Source organism: Phoca vitulina, unplaced genomic scaffold (genome assembly GCF_004348235.1).
Source record: "Phoca vitulina isolate PV1807 unplaced genomic scaffold, GSC_HSeal_1.0 scaffold47, whole genome shotgun sequence".
Taxonomy (NCBI): domain Eukaryota; kingdom Metazoa; phylum Chordata; class Mammalia; order Carnivora; family Phocidae; genus Phoca; species Phoca vitulina.
The window spans coordinates 8,760,329-8,782,010 of record NW_022589750.1 but is presented as its reverse complement, the minus strand read 5'-3'; the positions used below and the strand labels follow the sequence as shown (position 1 = coordinate 8,782,010).

General features: G+C 42.9%; 1 protein-coding gene and 1 non-coding gene across 2 annotated transcripts in view; both read left to right on the top strand.

Moving 5' to 3' along the window:
- TEKT3 (tektin 3) overlaps positions 1–15,177 on the top strand; it is a 37,726-nt gene extending 22,549 nt beyond the window's left edge. The window contains exons 5-8 of the mRNA XM_032432120.1: positions 393–536; positions 3,838–4,060; positions 7,091–7,245; positions 14,961–15,177. Of these exons, the coding sequence (XP_032288011.1) occupies positions 393–536; positions 3,838–4,060; positions 7,091–7,245; positions 14,961–15,177 (739 nt within the window). The remainder of the gene's footprint in view (positions 1–392; positions 537–3,837; positions 4,061–7,090; positions 7,246–14,960) is intronic.
- On the top strand, positions 2,918–3,020 carry LOC116649416. Its single transcript, XR_004302678.1, has one exon. It is a non-coding gene; the product is annotated as a U6 spliceosomal RNA (small nuclear RNA).
- Positions 15,178–21,682: the final 6,505 nt, after the last annotated feature.

Genomic DNA, 21,682 nt, shown 5'->3' with positions numbered 1-21,682 from the left:
GGTATAGAAGAGGAAAAAGAAGAAGGAAATAGAGGCACAGATGTGGACAGATTACTTTAAACCAGGGTCCTGTCTGGAACAATGTTTGTGTTAGGAAGACGGGTCCCAGCCCTGGGGCTCCAGATACCTGCCTTCTGTTTATCTATACCTCTCCCCCCCACAAGCTCCACTACACACCATGGGAGGGGAAGTGTGGACAGGGTTCTAATTACTCACTTGTATGGACATCTCCAGGGAAGGCTCCTTTTAATTGGGAAGCTGGACATTGTGTGAAAGAGGAGAGACCCAGACAGCAGTAGAGGGTGGGTCCCAGCACAGAAGAGCCAATTACTCTTCCTCATATCAAATTGTTTCCTAAACCTGAAGCTCTATTTCCCCACTCTGTGTTACAGAGCTAACAGAGCTTCCCAGCACGAGCTGGAGAAGGACCTGAGTGATAAACAGGCGGCTTACCGAATTGACGATAAGTGCCACCATCTGCGAAACACATCGGATGGCATCAGCTACTTTCGCGGCGTGGAGAGGGTTGATGCGACGTAAGTCAGGCATGAACGACTTCTATGATTTCAATGTCATTTAATTCATTCTCTCCCCCTTCAAAATGACGCAGCTTACAGATTAAAATGGAAAACATGGGAAGATGTGGGGAAGATAAAAGACACACCCTGCTTTGGACGAGTCTTCAGTAAGCATGTGTATTCCTGTCAGGCCTTGACACTTGCCTCTTCTATTGTTTTGTAAAAGAATATTTGTTGTTTACACTTATTGTGGTGAGCACTGAGTAATGTATAGAATTGTCGAATCACTGTGTTGTACACCTGAAAGTAATAGGACATTGTAAGTCAACCATACCTCAAAAAGCTCAAAAAGAGTGATTTGTTGTTTGTATTTCTAACTATGAAAATAACAGCTACTTGAAGCAGAAAAACCTAGACAACACAGATAAGCATAAAGAAAATAAAGTGTTGCCAATGTGTTGGATGCCCTGGACTCTGCGGGGTACAAGCTGAAAAACAACTTCACATTTTATTACCACTGCTTGGGGTTTTTTATTGTTATGTTAATCACCATACATTCCATCATCAGTTTGTGATGTAGTGTTCCATGATTCATTGTTTGTGCATAACACCCAGTGCTCCATGCAGAACGTGCCCTCCTCAATACCCATCACCAGGCTAACCCATCCTCCCACCCCCCTCCCCTCTAGAACCCTCAGTTTGTTTTACAGAGTCCATCGTCTCTCATGGTTCGTCTCCCCCTCCGATTCCTCCCCTTCATTCTTTCCCTCCTGCTATCTTCTTCTTTTTTTTTTTTCTTAACATATATTGCATTATTTGTTTCAGAGGTACAGATCTGTGATTCAACAGTCTTGCACAATTCACAGTGCTCACCATAGCACATACCCTCGCCAGTGTCTATCACCCAGCCACCCCATCCTTCCCACCACTCCAGCAACCCTCAGTTTGTGTCCTGAGATTAAGAATTCCTCATATCAGTGAGGTCATATGATACATGTCTTTCTCTGATTGACTTATTTCGCTCAGCATAACACTCTCCAGTTCTATCCATGTCGTTGCAAATGGCAAGATCTCATTCCTTTTGATGGCTGCATAATATTCCATTGTATATATGGACCACATCTTCTTTATCCATTCATCTGTCGATGGACATCTTGGCTCTTTCCACAGTTTGCCTATGTACCACTGCTTGTTAAACTGGCTTCACCAATGTGAAATTCACCTACGCTAAAATGCATTTGGTCTAAGCATATACATTTTGGTGAGTTTTGACAAATTTCTATGCCTACATAACCACGACCACGGTTGAGATGAAGACTATTTTTGTCACCTCAAAGAGTTCCCTTGTTCTCCTTCCCATGCTTATGCCCCCTCCCCCTTTTAAGGTAACCCCCACATGGATTCTCTTTTGTGGGGCTGGTCACCCCCAAAGCAGCCCCATCTCTTAGCATTCCTGTAATAGTGCAGGCGGGTGCCAACTTTGATTTTTAGATTCTTCAGGTGTGAATCAGATTCAGACTCTATGTCCTAAGTGGTCCTCTTGAAATGCCTCTTACTTGGTTTGAGGTGAGCCGGAATCATCTTCCTCTTTTCCTTCTGGGGCGGGGAATGTGCTGTGATCAAGCCACACACACTGAGCACCTTGCCGTCCATTAAGGGCCTTCTCTATTTCCAGCATGAATTTTTAGCCATCCTTCATGGAATGTCAGGGTATGGAGCATGTAGGGTGTTATTTTGGGTCACTGTGGCACGAGCTAACACCTCTCGTCAACAGTAAGAGTCTTATTTGATATCCCATTATATCAACAAGCAAAGAAATGCCACCTGTAAACCCACCATGCCCAATGTTAACTGTTAGTCCTTCTAATATTGTTCCACACATGTAGATAGAGATTTATATTTTTAAAGAATGGCATTACACACATACTGTTTATATGGTCTGTCTGACTTCTCATTTCATGATATGTCAAAAACATTGTGAAAAAATTCTGCAACATAAGTTTGCATGCTATATGGGTTACTTATTTAAATGTACCATAATTCACTCAACTTTTTCTTTACTTTTGGACACTTAGACTGTTTTCAGTTTTTTAAGGATAGTCATAAATATTGATGAAAATTAATATCCTCACATATACACTTTTGGGTGCATTATTTCCTTATGTTAAATTTCTTTTTTTTTTTTTGAAGATTTTATTTATTTATTTGACAGAGAGAGAGATAGCGAGAGCAGGAACACAAGCAGGGGGAGTGGGAGAGGGAGAAGCAGGCCTCCCGCTGAGCAGGGAGCCCGATGTGGGGCTCAATCTCAGGACCCTGGGATCACGACCTGAGCTGAAGGCAGACGCTTAACGACTGAGCCACCCAGGTGCCCCCCTTATGTTAAATTTCTATATTGCTTGCTTTGGCAGCACATACACTAACATTGGAATGATGCAGAGAAGATGAGCATGGGTCTTGGGCAAGGATGTCACACAAATTCACGAAGCACTCCTTATTTTTTGTCCTAGAGATGTAAAGTAGAGCTTCGTGACTATAGTTAATGATACTGCATTGTATGTTTTGGAAAGTTATTAAGAGAGTAGAACATAACAGTTTTCATCCAAAGAAAAAATAATTGTAACTATGTATGGTGCTGGATGTTAACGAAATTTATTGTGACAATCAATTCACAATGTAGACATGTATCAAATTATTATGTTGTGCACCTACCTGAAAATAATGCAATGTTATATGCCAATTATATCTCAGTAAAAATTTCCATAAATGGAATTTCTGGGTTATACACATTTGATAGGGTCTTGGTGTATGTTGTCTTCTAGCATGGTTCTACCAATTCAACATTCCTGCCTGCAGGATATGAGAGTAACCTTTTAAAAACAGGCTCACCAGAAAATTATCATTCTCTTCAGTCTTTGCTATTCTGATGAAGGGTTATTAGTATGTTGCTGTTTTCATTAGTACTCCTTTGATTACTCCTGAGGTTGGATATTTTCTCACATGCTTATCGGGCCAGTGAGACACATTTCTTATGAGCCCCAAATACCCATATCCTTCACCCATTCCCTGCTCCTGCCCCCCCTCCCTGCTGATTGGCAGAGGACTTAGTGTATGCTCTGGATTTACAGAAACTAAGCAGAAAAATAAGGAACAATTAAGAAACGTTTTAAATAAGCTTTCCTCTGATGTTTACACTTTATGCAATAAACCAGGATTCAGTGATGGGGGTTTCCCCTTTCACAAAATGAATGATCGCTTACAGTCTGTCTAGGCTGATTCATCATTGTCACCATTGTATGGTTCTACTTTTTTTTTCCAGGATCTCAGTGCCCGAATCCTGGGCCAAATTTACAGATGACAATATTCTCAGTTCCCAAAGTGAACGAGCAGCCTCTGCGAAGCTAAGAGACGACATTCAAAACCTCTTGGTCGTGACTGCCAATGAGATGTGGAATCAATTCAACAAAGTGAACTTGTCTTTCACCAATCGCATTGCTGAGACTGCAGATGCTAAAAATAAGATTCAGATTCACTTAGCGAAGGTAAGTCAAGTGCCAGTGGTACCCCTTAGCCGACCTGGATAGATAGAGCAGGGGCCTCTGGGACCACAAATCTCTCACCACTCCTGGAGAGACGCCATAAGACGCATGAACTCCTGGCCATATAGACTAAGAAAAATTAAAAACAGTACAAAGCACACCATTTATTTTATCCAGGTAGGCAGGTGTCAAAATGAAATTGGAATCCACTGGTTTTTGGAGTACAAAGAATGCACTATGCACCAAAAGGTTCCTAGTATTTAATAGAAACAAAAATATTATGATTAAAGTTTAATGAATCACTGTATGTAACTAGGAAGTGAATTTATTATTAGAACATATGGTAGGAATGTTTTCTGTTAAATTACTTCAGGACCTTTCTCTGGAATACAACACCAAATACAGGAAACTATTAGGTAGTTCAAAGTGTTTCAGATATTGAACTTTTTAAAGTGCTCTAAGCATAAGCATTTTACAATGACAATAAAATGAAGGATTTAAGCAGAATTTGAGTGTTTCAAGATAAACAAGGAGCTCTTTCTTTACTTAGCATTGGTCTTGGAGCTCTTATTATTTCTGTGGATTATGCTGCCTATAGGTTTTCATTTCTTATTTTAAGAACCTGACACAGTCGGCCATGTGTGCTGGAAGGCAGTATTATCCAATTGAGGGCGCCATGTTTCCTCAGACTGCAGCAATTTAACTTCCTTTCTCAGGGTGTCTTCTTTGAGCAACAAATACTTATTGGACGACAGAGAGAAGGGCAGAGAGAAGTATAATATGCAGGTTTGGTCCCAGGAAGCTTATATTTGTGAAGATGTGCATACGTAGGACAAGCTCATGAACAATTAGTAACTACAATAGAAAATTACAGATTGCGGTTGCCAGATAACAGATGCAGAAAGTGTTGTTGGGGTTTGGAGAAAGAGGTGAACATTTGGGGCGGGGGGACGAAATCTCGAACGAAGCCTCAGGAGGTAGCCAGTCAGAGGTTGAGTTCGGATCTGTAAATGGAGGGCATGTGTCCTGGGAGAGAAGCTTGCAAAGGCAGCCTGGAGCCAAGCTGTAGAGGACATTGATGGGAAGGTATCCACTGGGCAGTATGAAGCTATTCTAATGGCTTCTAGAAGGCTGCCCTGATGGAGTCCCTTTGTTCAACAAATTTTTATTTACCTCTGCATTAGTTCCCTGGGGCTATCCCAACAAAGCACTATAGACTGGGTGGCATAAACAACAAAAGTCATTTTTTTTTCCCCCCCACAATTCTGGAAGCTAGAAGTCCAAGATCAAGGTGTCAGCAGGGTTGGTCTCTTCTGAGGTCTATCTCCTTGGCTTGAGATGGCCATCTCCCTTTGTCTTCACTTGCTCTTCCCTCCATGCATGCCTGCATCCTAATCTCCCCTTCTTATAAGGACACCAGTCCTATTGCACTAGGACGTACCCTAATGATCTCATTTTAACATAATTACCTCTCTCAAAGGCTCCATCTCCAAATACAATCATATTCTAAGATACTGGGGCGGGGGGTTAGGGGGGTTAGTTCAACACAGGAACTTTCCTGGGGGTGGGGAGGGGATAGCATTCAGGCCAGCACAGCTACATTGGAGGTACTGTGCTGGGTGCTTTGGGGTATGCACACATGAACAACACACTGGCCCTGCCATCTTGTATCTTAGAGCGAGACAAGACATGAAAGTAGAAAGGACCAGAAAGGTGCAGAAAGAACTCCTCGGAGCTGCAGATAAAACGTTAAGTTTAGCAGAAGGAAGAGTTATTTCCACTGGGGAGAGACAGGGATGGCTTCGGGAGCAGGGAGCCCCTGAGGGTGGCTTCGGGGATAGGAACAGTGCAATGATCTTCAACAGGTTGTTGAAGGCTTGGGAGGGAGGTCAAAGCTCAAGTGACAGATTTCAGGGCTCCTGGATTATGCAAGTGCTGAATCCATGAGGTTACAGGAGAGCTCTGCAGGAGAGAAAGGATGGAGCAGAGAAGTGGTTCAAGACAGAGCCTTGTACTGGGAAGTGGTGAGGAGCAGCTACAGAGAGAGGCAAGGAATTAGGACAGCAGCTGGCCGGAGAAGACAAACAGGGCAAGGGTTTCAAAGAGAGGGAGACATCGGGGAGGGTTATTGTCACCTTTGAGAGTACAGTTTCACAAGGGCCACTGGGTCCAGGAATATAGGGGCCACCTCCAGATGAGCTGGTCGGAGTGCAGGGAGTGAGCAGGACCATTGTGGAATGCACAGAGCAGGGATCGTGGGGGGAGGGTTGGAGGGTTCCAACTGGAGAATGCCCAGGTGGGACTGGGTGAGAGCGTGGTGGTCAAGACACGAAGTTTTACAAGAATTTGGGTGACACTGGGGTGTGTCTCCAGGCCACAGGAAGGTGGCTGAGGAAGGGGGGAGTGGTGGACAGATGTGGAGAATTGCAAGTGCAGAGGTCAAAGTCATAGAAGAAAGAAGAATTGTCAGAGCATAGGAGAGGAGACCAGGGAGGGATCTGGGTTTATGTAGTTTGGAGGATCTTCCTTTAAGAAAAAAAGAATATAAAATCAGGACTCCCCAAAACTGCCAGCGCTCCTCCCTTGCAAGGGAAACACTCAGAAACTTGAATTGGTTTGCTTCTTACTAGCAGGAAAACATCTCTATGACACTAGTAAGAAGATAAAGAGGCAGGACATACTGATGTGAGGAGGGATGTAAGGGCCATTGAAACCTCTTGGCCTCACTTTTTTTCAGAGTTACACACACATATGTGCTGGTAATTATTTAACAATCGGTGGGGGCTGTGTGTGGGAAGGAGGCTCCAATTTGTCATATTTGCTCATTTCTGTGGTGTAAATACTCTCCGCCTGGCAGATTTCACCTGGAGTTGGGAAGAGACACACACAGTCAGCTCTCCAGAGATTCCCAGGGATGGGGCTGGGGTGGGGGGAGAAAGGCCCTCAGAGAAACTACCTCCCCACGGGAAAGGGCAAGGTGGGCCTCAGGCCTTAAATGCAAGAGGCCTCAAACATTTGCTTCTCTTCACACAGACCCTGCAGGAGATCTTCCAGACTGAAATGACCATAGAATCCATCAAGAAGGCCATCAAGGACAAGTCTGCCTTCCTGAAGGTGGCTCAGACCAGACTGGACGAGCGCACCAGGAGACCCAACATAGAGCTCTGTCGGGACATGGCTCAGCTACGGTGAGACGGAAGTGGGCCCTGAGCAGGAGGGGAAAGCTCGGGGCGCTCCTTGGGGCAACCCACCAGCCCCATGGCGGCTCCATGCTCTTTATGAAGGCGCTTCCTTCTGCTTTCACACCGGTCATATGGAAGAGCATAGTAAGAGTCATTGTGTTGGAGCCTTCTTCAGAAGTGTTAATAATTATTAATAATGGGCGTAGAATTTCGGTTGGGGAGGATGAATAAGTTCTGGAGATGGATGGTGGTGATAGACGCACCACAGTTTGAAAGTCCTTAATGCCACCAAACTGTACACTGAAAAACAGTTGAGATGGTAAGTTTTTTGTGTTATGTACATTTTACCACAATTTAAAAAAAAGGGAAATGGGTATTAAGGAGGGCACGTACTGCATGGAGCACTGGGTGTTATACGACAACAATGGATCATGGATCACCACATCAAAAACCAATGATGTATTGTATGGTGACTAACATAACATAATAAAATTAAAAAAAATAAAAATAAATAAAAAAAGGGAAATGATATCAACACCATATACAAAAAAAAAAAAGTGATAATAAACGTGAAGCCTCATTCAGTGGGGCCAATGTGGCCTCTGGGTTCCTCTGCGCTTCCCTGGGGTCTAGAGTTTCCAGAATATCTCTCTTATAAGCAGCAGAGTGCATTACTTGCTGTGTGGTTTTCAGCGCCTGGGACTCATCAGAAAAGGGACTTGTGGTACCAGCTCCACTGACCCCTTTCTATTTGTTCTCACCCATTTGTTCTCATTGGCCTTTTTTGGCATTTATATCTACTGTCCCCATTAAGACCATCCTCATGGTCCCCTAGGACCCCTTCAGGGTCACTTCAGTTTGTTCTGTTCTCATTGGAAATCGAAAACAGCTGGACTTCATCAAGCACATCCCCCCATAGACATGGCCACAAGACTCTCATGCCGCCATTTATCCACCCAACACTAGGCGTCTTTCATCATGATGATGATTTTAACTTTGAACATTCCTTTTAGGATGGGCTCCTCAGGAATTGGGCAAAACTCCCCCCGCCCCCAACCCCGCCGATGTTCTGGCTTCATTTCCAATTTCCCAATATCTGTCAGCTTGTCTTTTCTTTCTGGATTTCTCCATGGCTTTTCTCAGGTCATGAAATGCTCTGTGCAGAAGCAAATCAAATTTATAGCAACTGGAGGAACAAAGGTGCCTCACTTCAACTCCAAATTCCTTTCTGGTGCCGTGGGGAAATGCCACTAGTCTCGTCTCCTACCTGGTTCCATGATGGGATTCCCTCATCGTCACAAAGGATTGATCCTAGGGATAAATCAGCTTTGAGCCCTGCCAAGGAAGCAAGTGTGGATTTCTTGGAGGGTAAGGGAGATCCTTGTTGGGCCAACAACGATGAAGACAAGAAAGATGGTGAAGTGGCAGGAGTAGAGTAGGCTGCCATATATGGATCTCATTCTGTGCTGAGCTCCATCCTCAGCTCCTTACACTACCTCATTCATCGTCTGCATTTCAAAAATAAGGAAACTGAGGCAGAAGCGTGTTGCGTGACATGGTAAGTAGAGGCATGGTTTGAGTTCTTGCCTGCCCCACTGCAGAGCCCTATCCAACCAAAGCAACCGTTTGCTTCTGCTTCCCCCATCTTTCATCACACGTATGGTGCTTTTATCATCCCCCGATCGTGCTCCTGATCCCATCCAACCTCCTCAGTGCCCTTATGCAGCGAGTCAGCAAAGCGGATACTGTATCCCCATCTCTCTCTCATAGAGGATGAAACTGAGGGTCACAGAGGAGATCTTTACAGCAAAACGCCCTACCCATACAGCATGCATGTTGTCTGTGTTGGATGCTAAGAAGCATGCTCTGGCATATATGCCAACGAATTAGCTGCATTTCTCCTTGTAGAGCTGTTGTCTGGGCCATAGCCATATAGGTGTGCACCCATGCTGGCTACACATTTCCCCAAGTGGGTTCCAGAGAACCCCTCTTCCTACACAGCCCGTTCATTATTTAGGATTAGCTGTCCTCCACTCCAGAGGCCCGTCTGCGGTGCCCACGTGCTTCCGAAGAGTGTGGCAGTGAGTCCACGGCCATCTGGCCAGTTAGGATTAGATCACGAATTGTGGCTTTCTGCAAATCATATTAGGGGAAGTTGAGCGAAGTTTTATTCTCTGAGTTTCTGCAGTCACCAGAAGTAGAGACGGGGATCTATCAGTTGTTCAGACTGGCATTGGACAAACCCGGGGCTGTTTTTTAAAAGGGTTTTGAGTAGGGGCTCCTGGGTGGCTCAGTCATTCAGCGTCTGCCTTCGGCTCAGGTCCTGGGATCGAGCCCCGCATCGGGCTCCCTGCTCAGCGGGAAGCCTGCTTCTCCCTCTCCCACTCCCCCTGCTTGTGTTCCCTCTCTCGCTGTGTCTCTCTCTGTCAAATAAATAAATAAAATCCTTAAAAAAAATAAAAGGGTTTTGAGTAGTGGTCTAATTTGTTGTTGGAGTTATCAGACAATAGGCATTGAAGGCTGCTCCACAGAAGCCGAATTATTTTTACTTTTTCCCCCCTTCACAGCTACACGAATTTACTTTCCCTTTGCTTCCTATGGAATCCATACTATGTCCATTTCCTCTGCCCCTTTATTGACTTTAGGACAAAACCTACTTTTGTTTCCGTAAGGATTTCTTGTTCAAGTATTGTTGCCAAAAAGACCACGGGCTCAGGGGAGCGAGGACAGAGAAAAATGGCAGTTTTCATTCCGAGACTTTTATTTTCATTTACAGTGTTCTGAACGGGTCCTTTCAAAAGCAATTCTAACCATTTTTGGCATTTTTGGTGGCAGGCCACACCAGGTTCTGCTTTGCTTCAATAATCTTGGTACATTTAGGGCGAAAAACAAAAAAAACAAAAAAACAAAAACAAAAAACCAAAAAACGACGGTAGCTTTATTTGTATTTGAATGCAAAATGTTTTTTTCAGTTCTGTAATTTCCCCCCAAAATGAGCGGTTTCAGCAGAACAGCTCTCTGTGATCTGCCAAGAACAAGGAAGCCGAGGCAGAGATGTGGCCTTGATGGGTGAGAATGTGTTTCTAAGGGCACAAGGGGAGGGGAGTACAGGACCCCCCAGCCGTATTCACGCAGGAGTGGGAGGAAGGGTACTAGCAGCCTGCATTTTGTAGATCTTTTCCCTTTCCAAAAAAATAGAAAATCAAAAAAAATTTAAAAAAAAATCATTGATCTTTCAACATCTGTATTTTCAAAAGTTCTCTACCGGGATAAAATTTCCACTAGACTAGTGTTTGTCAGCTAGGAGTAAGGACTCATAGATCATTGTGCTCTGTTTCCTGCCTCTGGGTTCAGGGTTCCTTCTGAAGCCAGCGGAGTAGTGCAGGGGAAGGTGAGAGGCGGGCCCGGTGGGATTATACACAACCCACTTCCATAAACCCCATCCCTGGTACTGTTGCAGCAACCACCCCAAGTACCTGTTTCTTTGCTAGTGATACTTTATACCCTGGGATCTTCCAAGAGACTTCTTTTTAATCCACCTTGGATCGAAGCAACAACAGAAATGGGCTTTTAGATCGGTTCTTAGATTTTGTGTTTACCAATCGGAGACCAAAGGAAACTTTAGGCACTTAGGTTTCAGTTCCTTCCCCCGCCCCATTGAAAGTCTTTTTGTTTTCTTAACAGTGCAGCTTCTAAGATGAAGGGAGATGTATTGTGTGGATGCGTCTTCACAGCTTATTGTTGCTTCTGTGAGCCTTTTGTGAGCACCTTGCCCCTTTCGGGCTGCCTGCAGGTGTCTTGGGAGCAGACCCCTCCGGGCTGGTATAGGTGGGCACGGCAGAGCAGATAAATTTGCCCCGTTGCCCTCTTGTGGTGTTGGTCTCTAAAGGCCAAAGAGAGTTTAAGTCCCTCAAAATTGTGTTCCCTTTTGGTAAAATATTTACCGCATTCTTTCTGGCTTTAAAAGTAGCATCTGTTCATGATAGAAAAAAATCAGAAAAAGGAAGTAAAAAATAAAACCCATCTTGATTCTTTGTGCCATCGAGGGATAATCGAGGTTAGCGTTTTTTTTGTATTTGCCACCAGGCGTGTTAAAAAAATTGTGATCATGCTGCTTATGGGATTTTCTGTCCTGTCTTTGTCTTTATTTTTTTTTTTTAAGATTATTTATTTGAGAAAGAGAGAGAGCGAGAGAGCATGGGCACATGAGCAGGGGAGGGGAGGAGAGGGGAGGGCAGGGGCAGAGGGAGCCTGATGGGGGCTCCATCCCAGGACCCCGAGATCATGACCTGAGCTGAAGTCAGACACTTAACTAACTGAGCCATCCAGGCGCCCCTATCTTGACTTTTTCTTTTTTTTTTAAAAGATTTTATTTATTTATTTGAGAGAGAGAGAATGAGAGACAGAGAGCATGAGAGGGAGGAGGGTCAGAGGGAGAAGCAGACTCCCTGCTGAGCAGGGAACCCGATGCCAGACTCGATCCTGGGACTCCAGGATCATGACTTGAGCCGAAGGCAGTCGCTTAACCGCTTAACCCCTATCTTGACTTTTCAAATCAACACCATATTGTGAGTTTCTTCCCTCATGGCAATTCTCTTTTTTCCAAAGTGTTGCTTGCATTGCTTCCATCATGTGGCTAGAGCATAGGTTATCATTAGGTATGAATGCTGTTTCCTCTTGTTTTCTCATACTACTACTCAACACAAGATAACACTGCGAAGAAATTATTCCTTTATTCTTCTATGTCACACGTTTCACCGTATTTTTCCCTGCAAGTTTTCTTGTTCAATTTCACAAGTAAGATTGAGATGCTTTCTGATGTTAAAATGAATTCGCCGAATACAGATCTCTAGGGAGTCCGAAATGAGAACCCCCTTCCCTGCCCTCTTGTCTCCCCTCCACTCAGCCTAAACAGCGGCTTCTGATTTGGTGCATCTCCTTAAAAATGTGCCGTTTGTCCTCTAAGAAGAAGGGAGCATGGAGGGTTTGGGGTAGAAAAATTGTTGCTTTGGTACCATCTTAATATTCTGTGAGCGCCCACTTCGTGCCGAGCACTACATGGGCCCCTCTGGTGGGGTTGCCCAATTTTGCAAATTGAAACTCAGGATGGCCAGTAAAATTTGAGTTTCAGGTAAACCATGAATGGTTTTCAGTATAAATATATCCCACATATTCAGAGAGACAGAAAGTAGAATGGTGATTGCCAGGGGCTCAGGGGTATGGGGAGTCAGTGTGTCATGAGGACCGAGTTTCAGTTTTGCAAGGTAAGGAGTTCCGTGGATGGATGGTGGTGATGGTTGCACATCAGTGTGAATGCAGGGAACGCTGCTGGAACTGTTCACCCAAAAATGGTTAAGACTGTAAATTCTCTGTTGTGTGTCTTTGATCACAGTTAAAAAAATACTTACACTAAAACAATTGCACATGTATCTGAAATTCAAATTTAACTGGGCATCCTGTGTATTAACCTGGCCACCCTACACGGTGGGGATTACAAATAGAAATGGTCTTACCCAAGGGGGTCCTGGATGCTGAAGCCAACATCCCGGGTCTCTGCTTCTGTCCTTTGCTTGCAGGGAGCTGAGACGGTAGGGGCAGGAAATGGGACCCAGTTCCTTATTATGGCCAGTGAGACTCCTTATTTCCTTCTTAGTTTCCTGGATAACTGTGCGAAGCTTATAAACACATGTGGGCCGCGTGCCTGTGGGGAGGGAAGCTCATCAGTCCCCCAGCTCAGTTTCCTTGTCTGTGAAACAAGGAAGCTGGGCTTGATGACCTCTCACATTTATTTTGCAGCTGCAGAGTTCTGTGAAGCTAGACTGTTGCCTTGGTTTAATAATAATTTTAACATGGCCTGGATATTCTTCTGTGCTGGTGAAAACCCTTTCTATCCCTAAGGACACACATATCTTTATGTGGTCGCTGTTCTCTTTACATTACTGTATGTTTTATGTTTTATTTTTATTTTTTTTTTAAGTAGGCTCTACGCCCAATGTGGGGTTTGAACTCATGACCCTGAGATTGAGAGTTGCATGCTCTACTGAATGAGCCAGCCAAGCACCCCTGTATTACTGTATATTTTAATTAATTCCATGCACCTCCAGTCTGCTGATAAATGGATTCCCAAATAAAGAAGCCCTTAATATTGAATCACTAGTTACAATTTGATAAATTTGAGTTGTGTTTTTAGCTGACCAGAGTTAGGCAGGGGAGCAGCATGGTAATTAAAAGCAGCTGATGGGTAGTTCCAAGCAAAACTGTAAGGAGAGTTATCTAAATTTCTTATACCTCAGTTTTGTCATCTGTAAAATGGGGATAATCGTAGTATCTACTTCATGGTGTTGTTATGAGGATTAAATTGTCTGATCGTGTAAAATACTTAGAATAATATATACATATATATATATAATAAAGTAGTTAATAAATGTGTTGCTATTATTATTATTGTCTTTTTATAAACTGTTCCCTAATTTTTTTCTTAAGTGACCACATAGTCATCTCTCCTCAATATAATTGGCCAAATCAGTGGGTAAAGGAGCCCCTGCTTAATTTCTCCCCAGGAAGAGAAAGACTTTCTAAATATAAACACAATGGAAGAAATCACAAAGAAAGAGAAAGATTTGGCTTACTGTAAAAAAATTGAAATCTTACATATAGTAAATACGTCATAACCAAAATTAAAAAGGCAAAAAATGAATTAGGGAAAACATTTGCCAGAAGCAAAGCAGACCAAAAAAAAAAAAAAAAAAATCAATATGCCTAACATGGAAAGAGCTCTTTGCAAATGAGTCAGATAAATAGTAATACCTCAGTAGAAAGGGAGCAAAGGAGAGAAGCAGTTCACAGAAGAAATGCAACAAGCAACAAGGCCAAAAGACACCTGTTTGCTAATAATCAGGGAAATGAAAATTGAAACAGTATTGACTAATATAATTTGAGGAGATGCTATAGGCTTTTCCATGAAATGAATTTTTTCTTTTTTGTCTTAATGAAAAAAATATGTCTTTTTTTTTAAAATCATCACAGGGTAATTAGAACTATTAGAACTACAACCCATTTCACTGTTTATACAGCCGATTTCAAGCCTTATCCTGTTCTATTACGTTTTCGACAATTACAAATATATTTAGTCTGGGAACTTGAGGCATTGCCTTGGGATGTTGCTGGGGGGCAGGGGCATTATAATTTCAGGAATGCCCCATTAACTAACCCCTCCCACTGCTCTTGTGCTGAATTCTAGCCACTGAGTAAACTTGGGTGTCCCCCTCTTCCTAACAATGAAAATAATTCGGATTATAAAAATGTAAGAAAGTCCAGCTAAGCTTTGATTTTTCCCATTTTTATTATTTAAAAAAATGTCACGTGTTTACAAGTTTTCCCTTTTTAAAAAATACCATAATATGTGTGTGTGTGTATGAAAACTTGATGGTAAATTTGATGGTGTCCCTAAAATATGCTTAGTTTGCCTTTTGGGTTCTGGGCGTTGTAAATGGGAGTGGCGCTGGCCTGATTCTAGAACCACAAGGAAGCCCAGTATTGCTTCCTCTGCATGTTTGTCCTGACATTGGGATGACCCGTGTGCCTCTGGGAGCTCCGTGTGCACTCAGCCCAGCAGCTTCCAGTAGGACTTCAATAACCCTGCAGGCCCTTGATTCAGCACATAACCAGCCTGCAGACTGTGACTTCTGCTGATCTAACCTGATGCCTCTTTCCTCACGCAGCCTTGTCAACGAAGTGTACGAGGTGGACAGCACCATTCAGACCTTGCAGCAGCGCCTGAGGGACGCGGAGGACACCCTGCAGTCGCTGGTCCACACCAAGGCCACCCTGGAGCATGACCTGGCCGTCAAAGCCAACTCCCTGTACATTGACCAAGAAAAATGCATGAGCATGCGCAAGACCTTCCCCAACACCCTTCGGCTGGAAGGCTTCTGTTAGGGGACCCCACCAGGAGCCAGCAAAGTGGAACCACAGCCCTGTGGCAGCTAATTTAAATGGAGTGCTAATATCTTCACTTATTAAAGGATTGTGTTGATAGAAATGTAAACAACGTCCTGTCTTGGAGAGTGTTTTGTTTTACGTCCAAACCTTCATTTTGTACTATTTACTAGGCTTCTGAGCTATGGTAAGGATATAAAGAAATATAATCAATCTAATAGAGAAGGTAAAAAAAAAAAAAGATTATTTGTATTATTATTCTTGTTCTCTGTGTAACATGAATGGGCTGGAAAGGAGAAATGTATTTCCTCTAGGCAGTGGGGGCAGGAATCACAAATAGGGTGGATTTTCAGCTCTGCCTCAGAGGAAACCCAGAGGAAAGGAGAAAGGCCCTTGGGTATGTAGTGGTTGGAGGTAGTCTGAGCAAAAACAAGGGTGAAACAAATACACAGTGTATTTGGAACAATAATGAGACCGGTTTGATTGTGATTCATAATGCAGGGTATATAACATGGGGAGGCCTTCAACTCCAGGTCAAGGAGTTGGGGAGAGCTGACGGACACCTCTGAGCAGGAAAATGGCCTTATGAAATTGCGATCAAGCAACGATATTAGAGTGATGGCAGTAGAAACAAAGAAAGGAGAGATGCAAAACATATTCTAACCAATCAACAGGAGTTGGTAACTCTTTCCGTGGGAACTGAGTGCAAAGGGGTCCAGGATGACAGAGGCGTTGACCCTAGATGGGTTGCAAAATGGGGCATTGCTTAAATTCCAGGAGGTCCTGTGGTATCCCAGGGGTTATTGCTTAAAATAACTTTTTCTTTATTATAAATGAAAAACATTTGCATGACATATTTTGGAAATGGAGAACACACACACATACCAACTCCTAAAAAGCACACGTTATCATAACACCCAGAAATGGTCACTGAGGTTTGTCAACATTTTATTTTTTGTGCTCTCAATTCCTTTGCTTTGACTCTATGTGCATATAATATTTATCTACACATGTGGGTATCATGTAATGTTTATGGTTATTTACATATATAAATATGTCACTGGCTGTTTATCCACAGCATCATTTTCGAAAACCTTTCCTTTCTACCTCCAAAAACCAATTCATATTGCTTGTGGGAACTTGAGAAAATACAGACAACAAAAGAAGAAAATAAATGTCTTCTATATTTCTAAACTAACTAGGTATTTTGATATGCATAGATTTTTATTTCTATATTTATACACTGGTGCTCCTCTCAAAATCAGAATCATTCTGAATAAAGTACCTACTATGTGTCCGATACCATTCTCAGTGCCTCATTCACCTCAACCCATTTATGCTTCTCCACTTAATCATATGTACATTTTCCATGTCATTAAACGTCTTTTCACAACTTCATTTTAATGGCTTTTTGACATACCATTGCATGGAGGTTCTAGAATGTTCTATCACCAATTTTTTGAAAAAAAGCTTTTTTACAGTGTGTTGTCATATTGCCCTCCTGAAAATTGTGTTATTTTGTACTCCTGCCAGCAGTCTATGACAGGGTGTGTCTTTCTGCATCTTTAATAACTCTTTCTGATTTTTTTTGTTTTTTACCATTCAATACTATAAAAATGATCTTAATCGCTTTAACATCTTGTTCTTTGGACCCTAATGATGTAGAGCATTGTTCCCTGGGCCTTTGAATTTTTTCTGTTAATTGCTTGTTTTTGTTATTTGCCTATTTCCCCTGAGTATTTATCTTTTTTTTTTTCCATTTATTTGTGAGAATTCCCTGTATATCAACCATAGGACACTTTCGCCATAGGTACCAAACATGGATTCTTTATACGGCACTCGCCCTTACATTTTGTTTATGGTTTTTAACGTACAGAGGGTGAAGTGTACAAATGTTTCCATTATGGTTTATTTATGCCTTCGGAGTTACACCGGAAAAGCTCTTCCTCATCTTAAGATTATTTACTTGTAATTTCTTCTAATTCCTCTAGTGTTTTCTGAACTTACATTTAACCATCTGGAATTCAACCTGATAGGATGTCGACAGCATTCTGGCTTTGAGTCCTTTGACACAGAAGTCCTGAGATGGGGGGTTACCAGAGGGAAAGGTTTTCTGCCTGTTATCCTACTTGTCACTTAGGTGTAGCCCCCTCTCTCCCATTAGCTAGCTAGCATCTCTCTGTCTATCCTCTCTGCTCCCATCTAAGCACTGTTGATTAACCCCAAACCCCATCTCTCTCTCTCTTTCTGTTCCTTAAAAGTCTCTCAGACCTTGGTTAATCAACTTCATGAAACATCTCAAAATGCTAGTAGAGTTGACGTAAACATGGTAAGCTTGGACCAGGGGTATTTTTGTGGTCTCAGTATATCATTTTAGAAATCAAATTGTAGGTTTTTGTCCTTCTCCCTTCACTTCTAATGGAAACAAAGATCTATAAGTTCCACTCGAACACTTAGGCAATGAGAGTAATCAAGCGTTGATAGTCATCACTTTTAGACGACAGTAAGAATAAAAAGAAATCCCACATGTCTCTAAGTTGTTATATGTTTCGGGGAAAATCTTACCGACTTTTTCCATGAATTGTTACCTTTTTCAAGGACTATATGCCTGTGGAGTTTTTTTCCTTAAACATACGTTGTTGGCATTGCAAGAACGTGTTGGGAAGAAAACATAGTTCAGACACAGAAAAAGGCCAGTTTTCCTGTTATTTCGGTAAACCGTGGGCAAGGCTAAGTTCCACAAATAAACATTCGGTTACTAGTCTTAAATGTTGTGGCCACTTCACGAGGATAAATATTCTAATGCTGAAATCCACGAACAGCTAAGAATCACAAAGTGCGATCCTGTTTAAGAATCACAGGCCTGCAGATATCAACACAGGATGTGGTTTTATATATTCAGGCCCCAAGTATCTTTAATACTATGTGGCTTTAAGAAGGGCTGCTGGAATGTCAAAGGCTTCCACCTTCCCCAAGCATCATTCAGATTTAGAAATGTGCGTAACTGCCCCTAAATAGCCAAGTCACCTATAATTTTAGTAATTTCCATTTATGCCTCCGGGGAAGTGTTGTCATAAACACCTCACCTGGCACTTTTGAGTCCTGAGTTCATGCTGTAAATAGCTGAGCTGGGGTCTGGTTTTAGGTTATAATTTTTGTTTTGCTCTGAAAACAGGGATGGAGTCCTTCCCTTTGTGCGCAGGGCTGACCCAAGGCATACACGAAGAGGCAGAGTGGCTGCTCATTGTCGTGTCCCCAGGTTCCCCTGTCGGTGTCCACTCTGCTAGACCTGACCCTTCCTTCAACTGTTCCCAGTAGTGCTGTGTTCACCCTTGGCATGATTGCCAAGACCAGCCTTCTGTGCAGAGTGGTCTGATGGTCTCTTTGGAACCCCATATATTCATGAATTCGTGGGGAAAAGAGACAATATTTAATCTCTTCACCAGAGACGGACAATCGATTTCACCTTGCAGACCAGCTCCAGACCTTGGTAGTGTGTATTTATGGAGTGTTGAGTTGAGAAGGATTCTCAGGTCCCGGGTGAGCTTGGACTGGTAAGAATCTAGAGGAGCCCTAGGATAGCGTTGTCTGCAAGGGATCCAGGGCAGAGAAGAGGCAGCATAAATACAATAAATCCTGCTCTAAGTTGTTCTGAATCCTCCTCAGCTCAAATCTTTCTCTGTCAACATCAAAAAGGTTCTGTTTTGTGAACTACGGCTCTTTCCCTCTGGACCTTGCTATTTGCTAATTTTGCTGGGAGCTTTCTGCTGCCAACTTTTTCCTTTTAGTGAAATGACCTTCTAAAGAGCTCACCAGGACCAAAATGCAACTCTGGTGGCATCATGGCACAGTGAGGAGGGAGCTTGTTGGGGAACAGGGAGCATTTTACTGCTGTTCTAAATGGTACCTCATTGTGTATGGATGGATAAGGCTGTGGGAACCATACAAATTCCTTGTTTTTCTCTATTACTTTTTCCTCCTCCCTGTAAGGTGAAGTGATAGCTTTGGACTAAGTTTCAAGGTTCTTGTCTTGGGTATTTTAGCTCTTCAGTCACTCAGACGTAAGGATGCTTTTCCTACTCCCCTGCCCCCCACCAAATGGTGCTCTGCTTGCCTGAGAACCTGCTCTTTATGGAAACTTACGCATTTACTGATAACAAAGATCATGATATGTATTGGGGGATATTCTTTTATTTGCAACAAGCTAGTCGGTTTCAACTTTCAACCCCAGGTCACTTGATGTGTGTAGCAAAGATGGAGGCTTTTTAAAAGAGATGAGGCCAGGAAGTCTGAGAGGAAAATAATAAGCTAGGGCCACAGACAAGATTTAAGAGCACCACCCATACCATCAAATGAAAGATTAAAGCGTTGACATTTTATTTATTTAGATTTATTCATTTATTTGAGAGAGAGAGAGAGCATGTGCCCATGAGTAGGGGGAGGGGCAGAGAGAGAAGGAGAGAGAGAAATCCTCAAGCAGACTCCCTGCTGAGTGCAGAGCCCGACTCGGGACTTGATCCCAGGACCCTGAGATCATGGATCATGACCTGAGCCGAAACCAAGAGTCAGATGCTCATCTGACTGCACCACCCAGGAACCTCAAAGCATTGACACTTTAAAATAATGCTGGAAGGGGTATCCAACTTTCTCAGTTCCCTAAAAGGTAGATGTAGTAGATATTTCTCAGGGTCTTGTGGGAAAATAACCATACGTCCAAGTATTCACATCTTTGCAAAATCCTCTCCTCTCCTTGAATATAGGCTGACTTTCCGATCACTTGACCCAACAGAATGCAGTCTAACATTGTGCCAATTCTAGGCCAAGGCCTTGAGAAGGCCTGGAAGGTTCTGCTTTTATGCTCTTGAGACCTAGCTGCCACGTAAGAAGTGTGACTGCCCTGAGATCTCCATACTGGGAAGGAGCCCAAACAGCCACATGGAGAAGCTCATGTGGAACAGAACTTCAGCCAATAGCTGCACATGGGCTCGTAGGGAGGCCAGCACCAGCTGCCAGTCATGTGAATGAGACCATTTGAATCTTCCTGCCTTCCCAGTGCCTCTGCTGACACCATGGGAGGTAGAACTGCCCAACCAACCTATAGAATCATAAGAAATAATAAACTGTTGTCTTAAACTACTAAGGTCTTGGATATTTTTAATGACTCAGGTTTCTTGAGTTGGTCATTACTATGTTCTCATCATAACCACAACAATCTCATGAGAGAGTTATTATTGCCACTCTGCAAATGGGGAAACTGAAGCTCAGAGAGGATGCATAACCCCACAGTTGTTAAGCAACTAGTCTGAGGTTACTCAGATAGAAATGCTGGATTACGTGTTCAACCCCCTTATCTGACACTGGAATATGAGCTCTTAACCACTATTTTATACTGTTAGAAGGTCTCTAGGTAGTTCTTCTTAGCAATAACAACAACAACAAAATGTGTAAAATGATGGCACAGGGCGCCTGGGTGGCTCACTCGTTAAGCGTCTGCCTTCGGCTCAGGTCATGATCCAGAGTCCTGGGATCGAGCCCCGCATCGGGCTCCCTGCTCAGCGGGAAGCCTGCTTCTCCCTCTCCCACTCCCCCTGCTTGTGTTCCCTCTCTCGCTGTCTCCCTCTGTGTCAAATAAATAAATAAAATCTTAAAAAAAAAAAAAAATGATGGCACAGTTGGATTTAGAATTGAGAACAGAGGCATTGAAGAAGCTTTCATTTTGGAAAATTTGCATAAAATTAAAGCATGAGTGGCATCCATCCTCTGGGTTGATGATCATCTCTTGATATTGACACATGTAATGAAACGGTGATAGTCAACTTGTGCTGAGTAGAGGAACTTTATAAATATTATTTCATAATCACAGCTCTTCTCTAAGGTGCACACATTTAACTATTCACATTAAAAAAATGAGAAAATTGAGACTGAGGGAAGTAGAATAATCCAGAGTCAAGACACTAGTAAGTTTCAGAGTCAGGAGCTGAACTCAGATAGGTTCTCTTCCAAACATCACTAGGCATCAGAGAAATAAAAATCAAAACCACAATAAGATACCACTTCACATCAGTCAGAATGGCTAAAATAAACAACTCAGGAAACAAAAGATATTGGTGAGGATGGGGAGAAAGGGGAACCCTCTTACACTGTTGGTGGGAAGGCAGACTGGTACAGCCACTCTGGAAAACAGTATGGAGGTTCCTCAAAAAATTAAAAATAGAGCTACTCTATGACCCAGCAATTGCACTATTAGGCACTTATCCAAAGGATCCAAACATACTGATTCGAAGGGGCACCTGTACCCCAATGTTTATAGCAGCAATGTCCACAATAGCCGAACTATGGAAAGAGCCCAGATGTCCATCGACAGATAAATGGGTAAAGAAGATGTGGCTGTGTGTGTGTGTGTGTGTGTGTGTGTGTGTGTGTGTAATGGAATATTACTCAGCCATCAAAAAGAATGAAATCTTGCCATTTGCAATGACATGGATGGAATTAGAGGGTATTATGC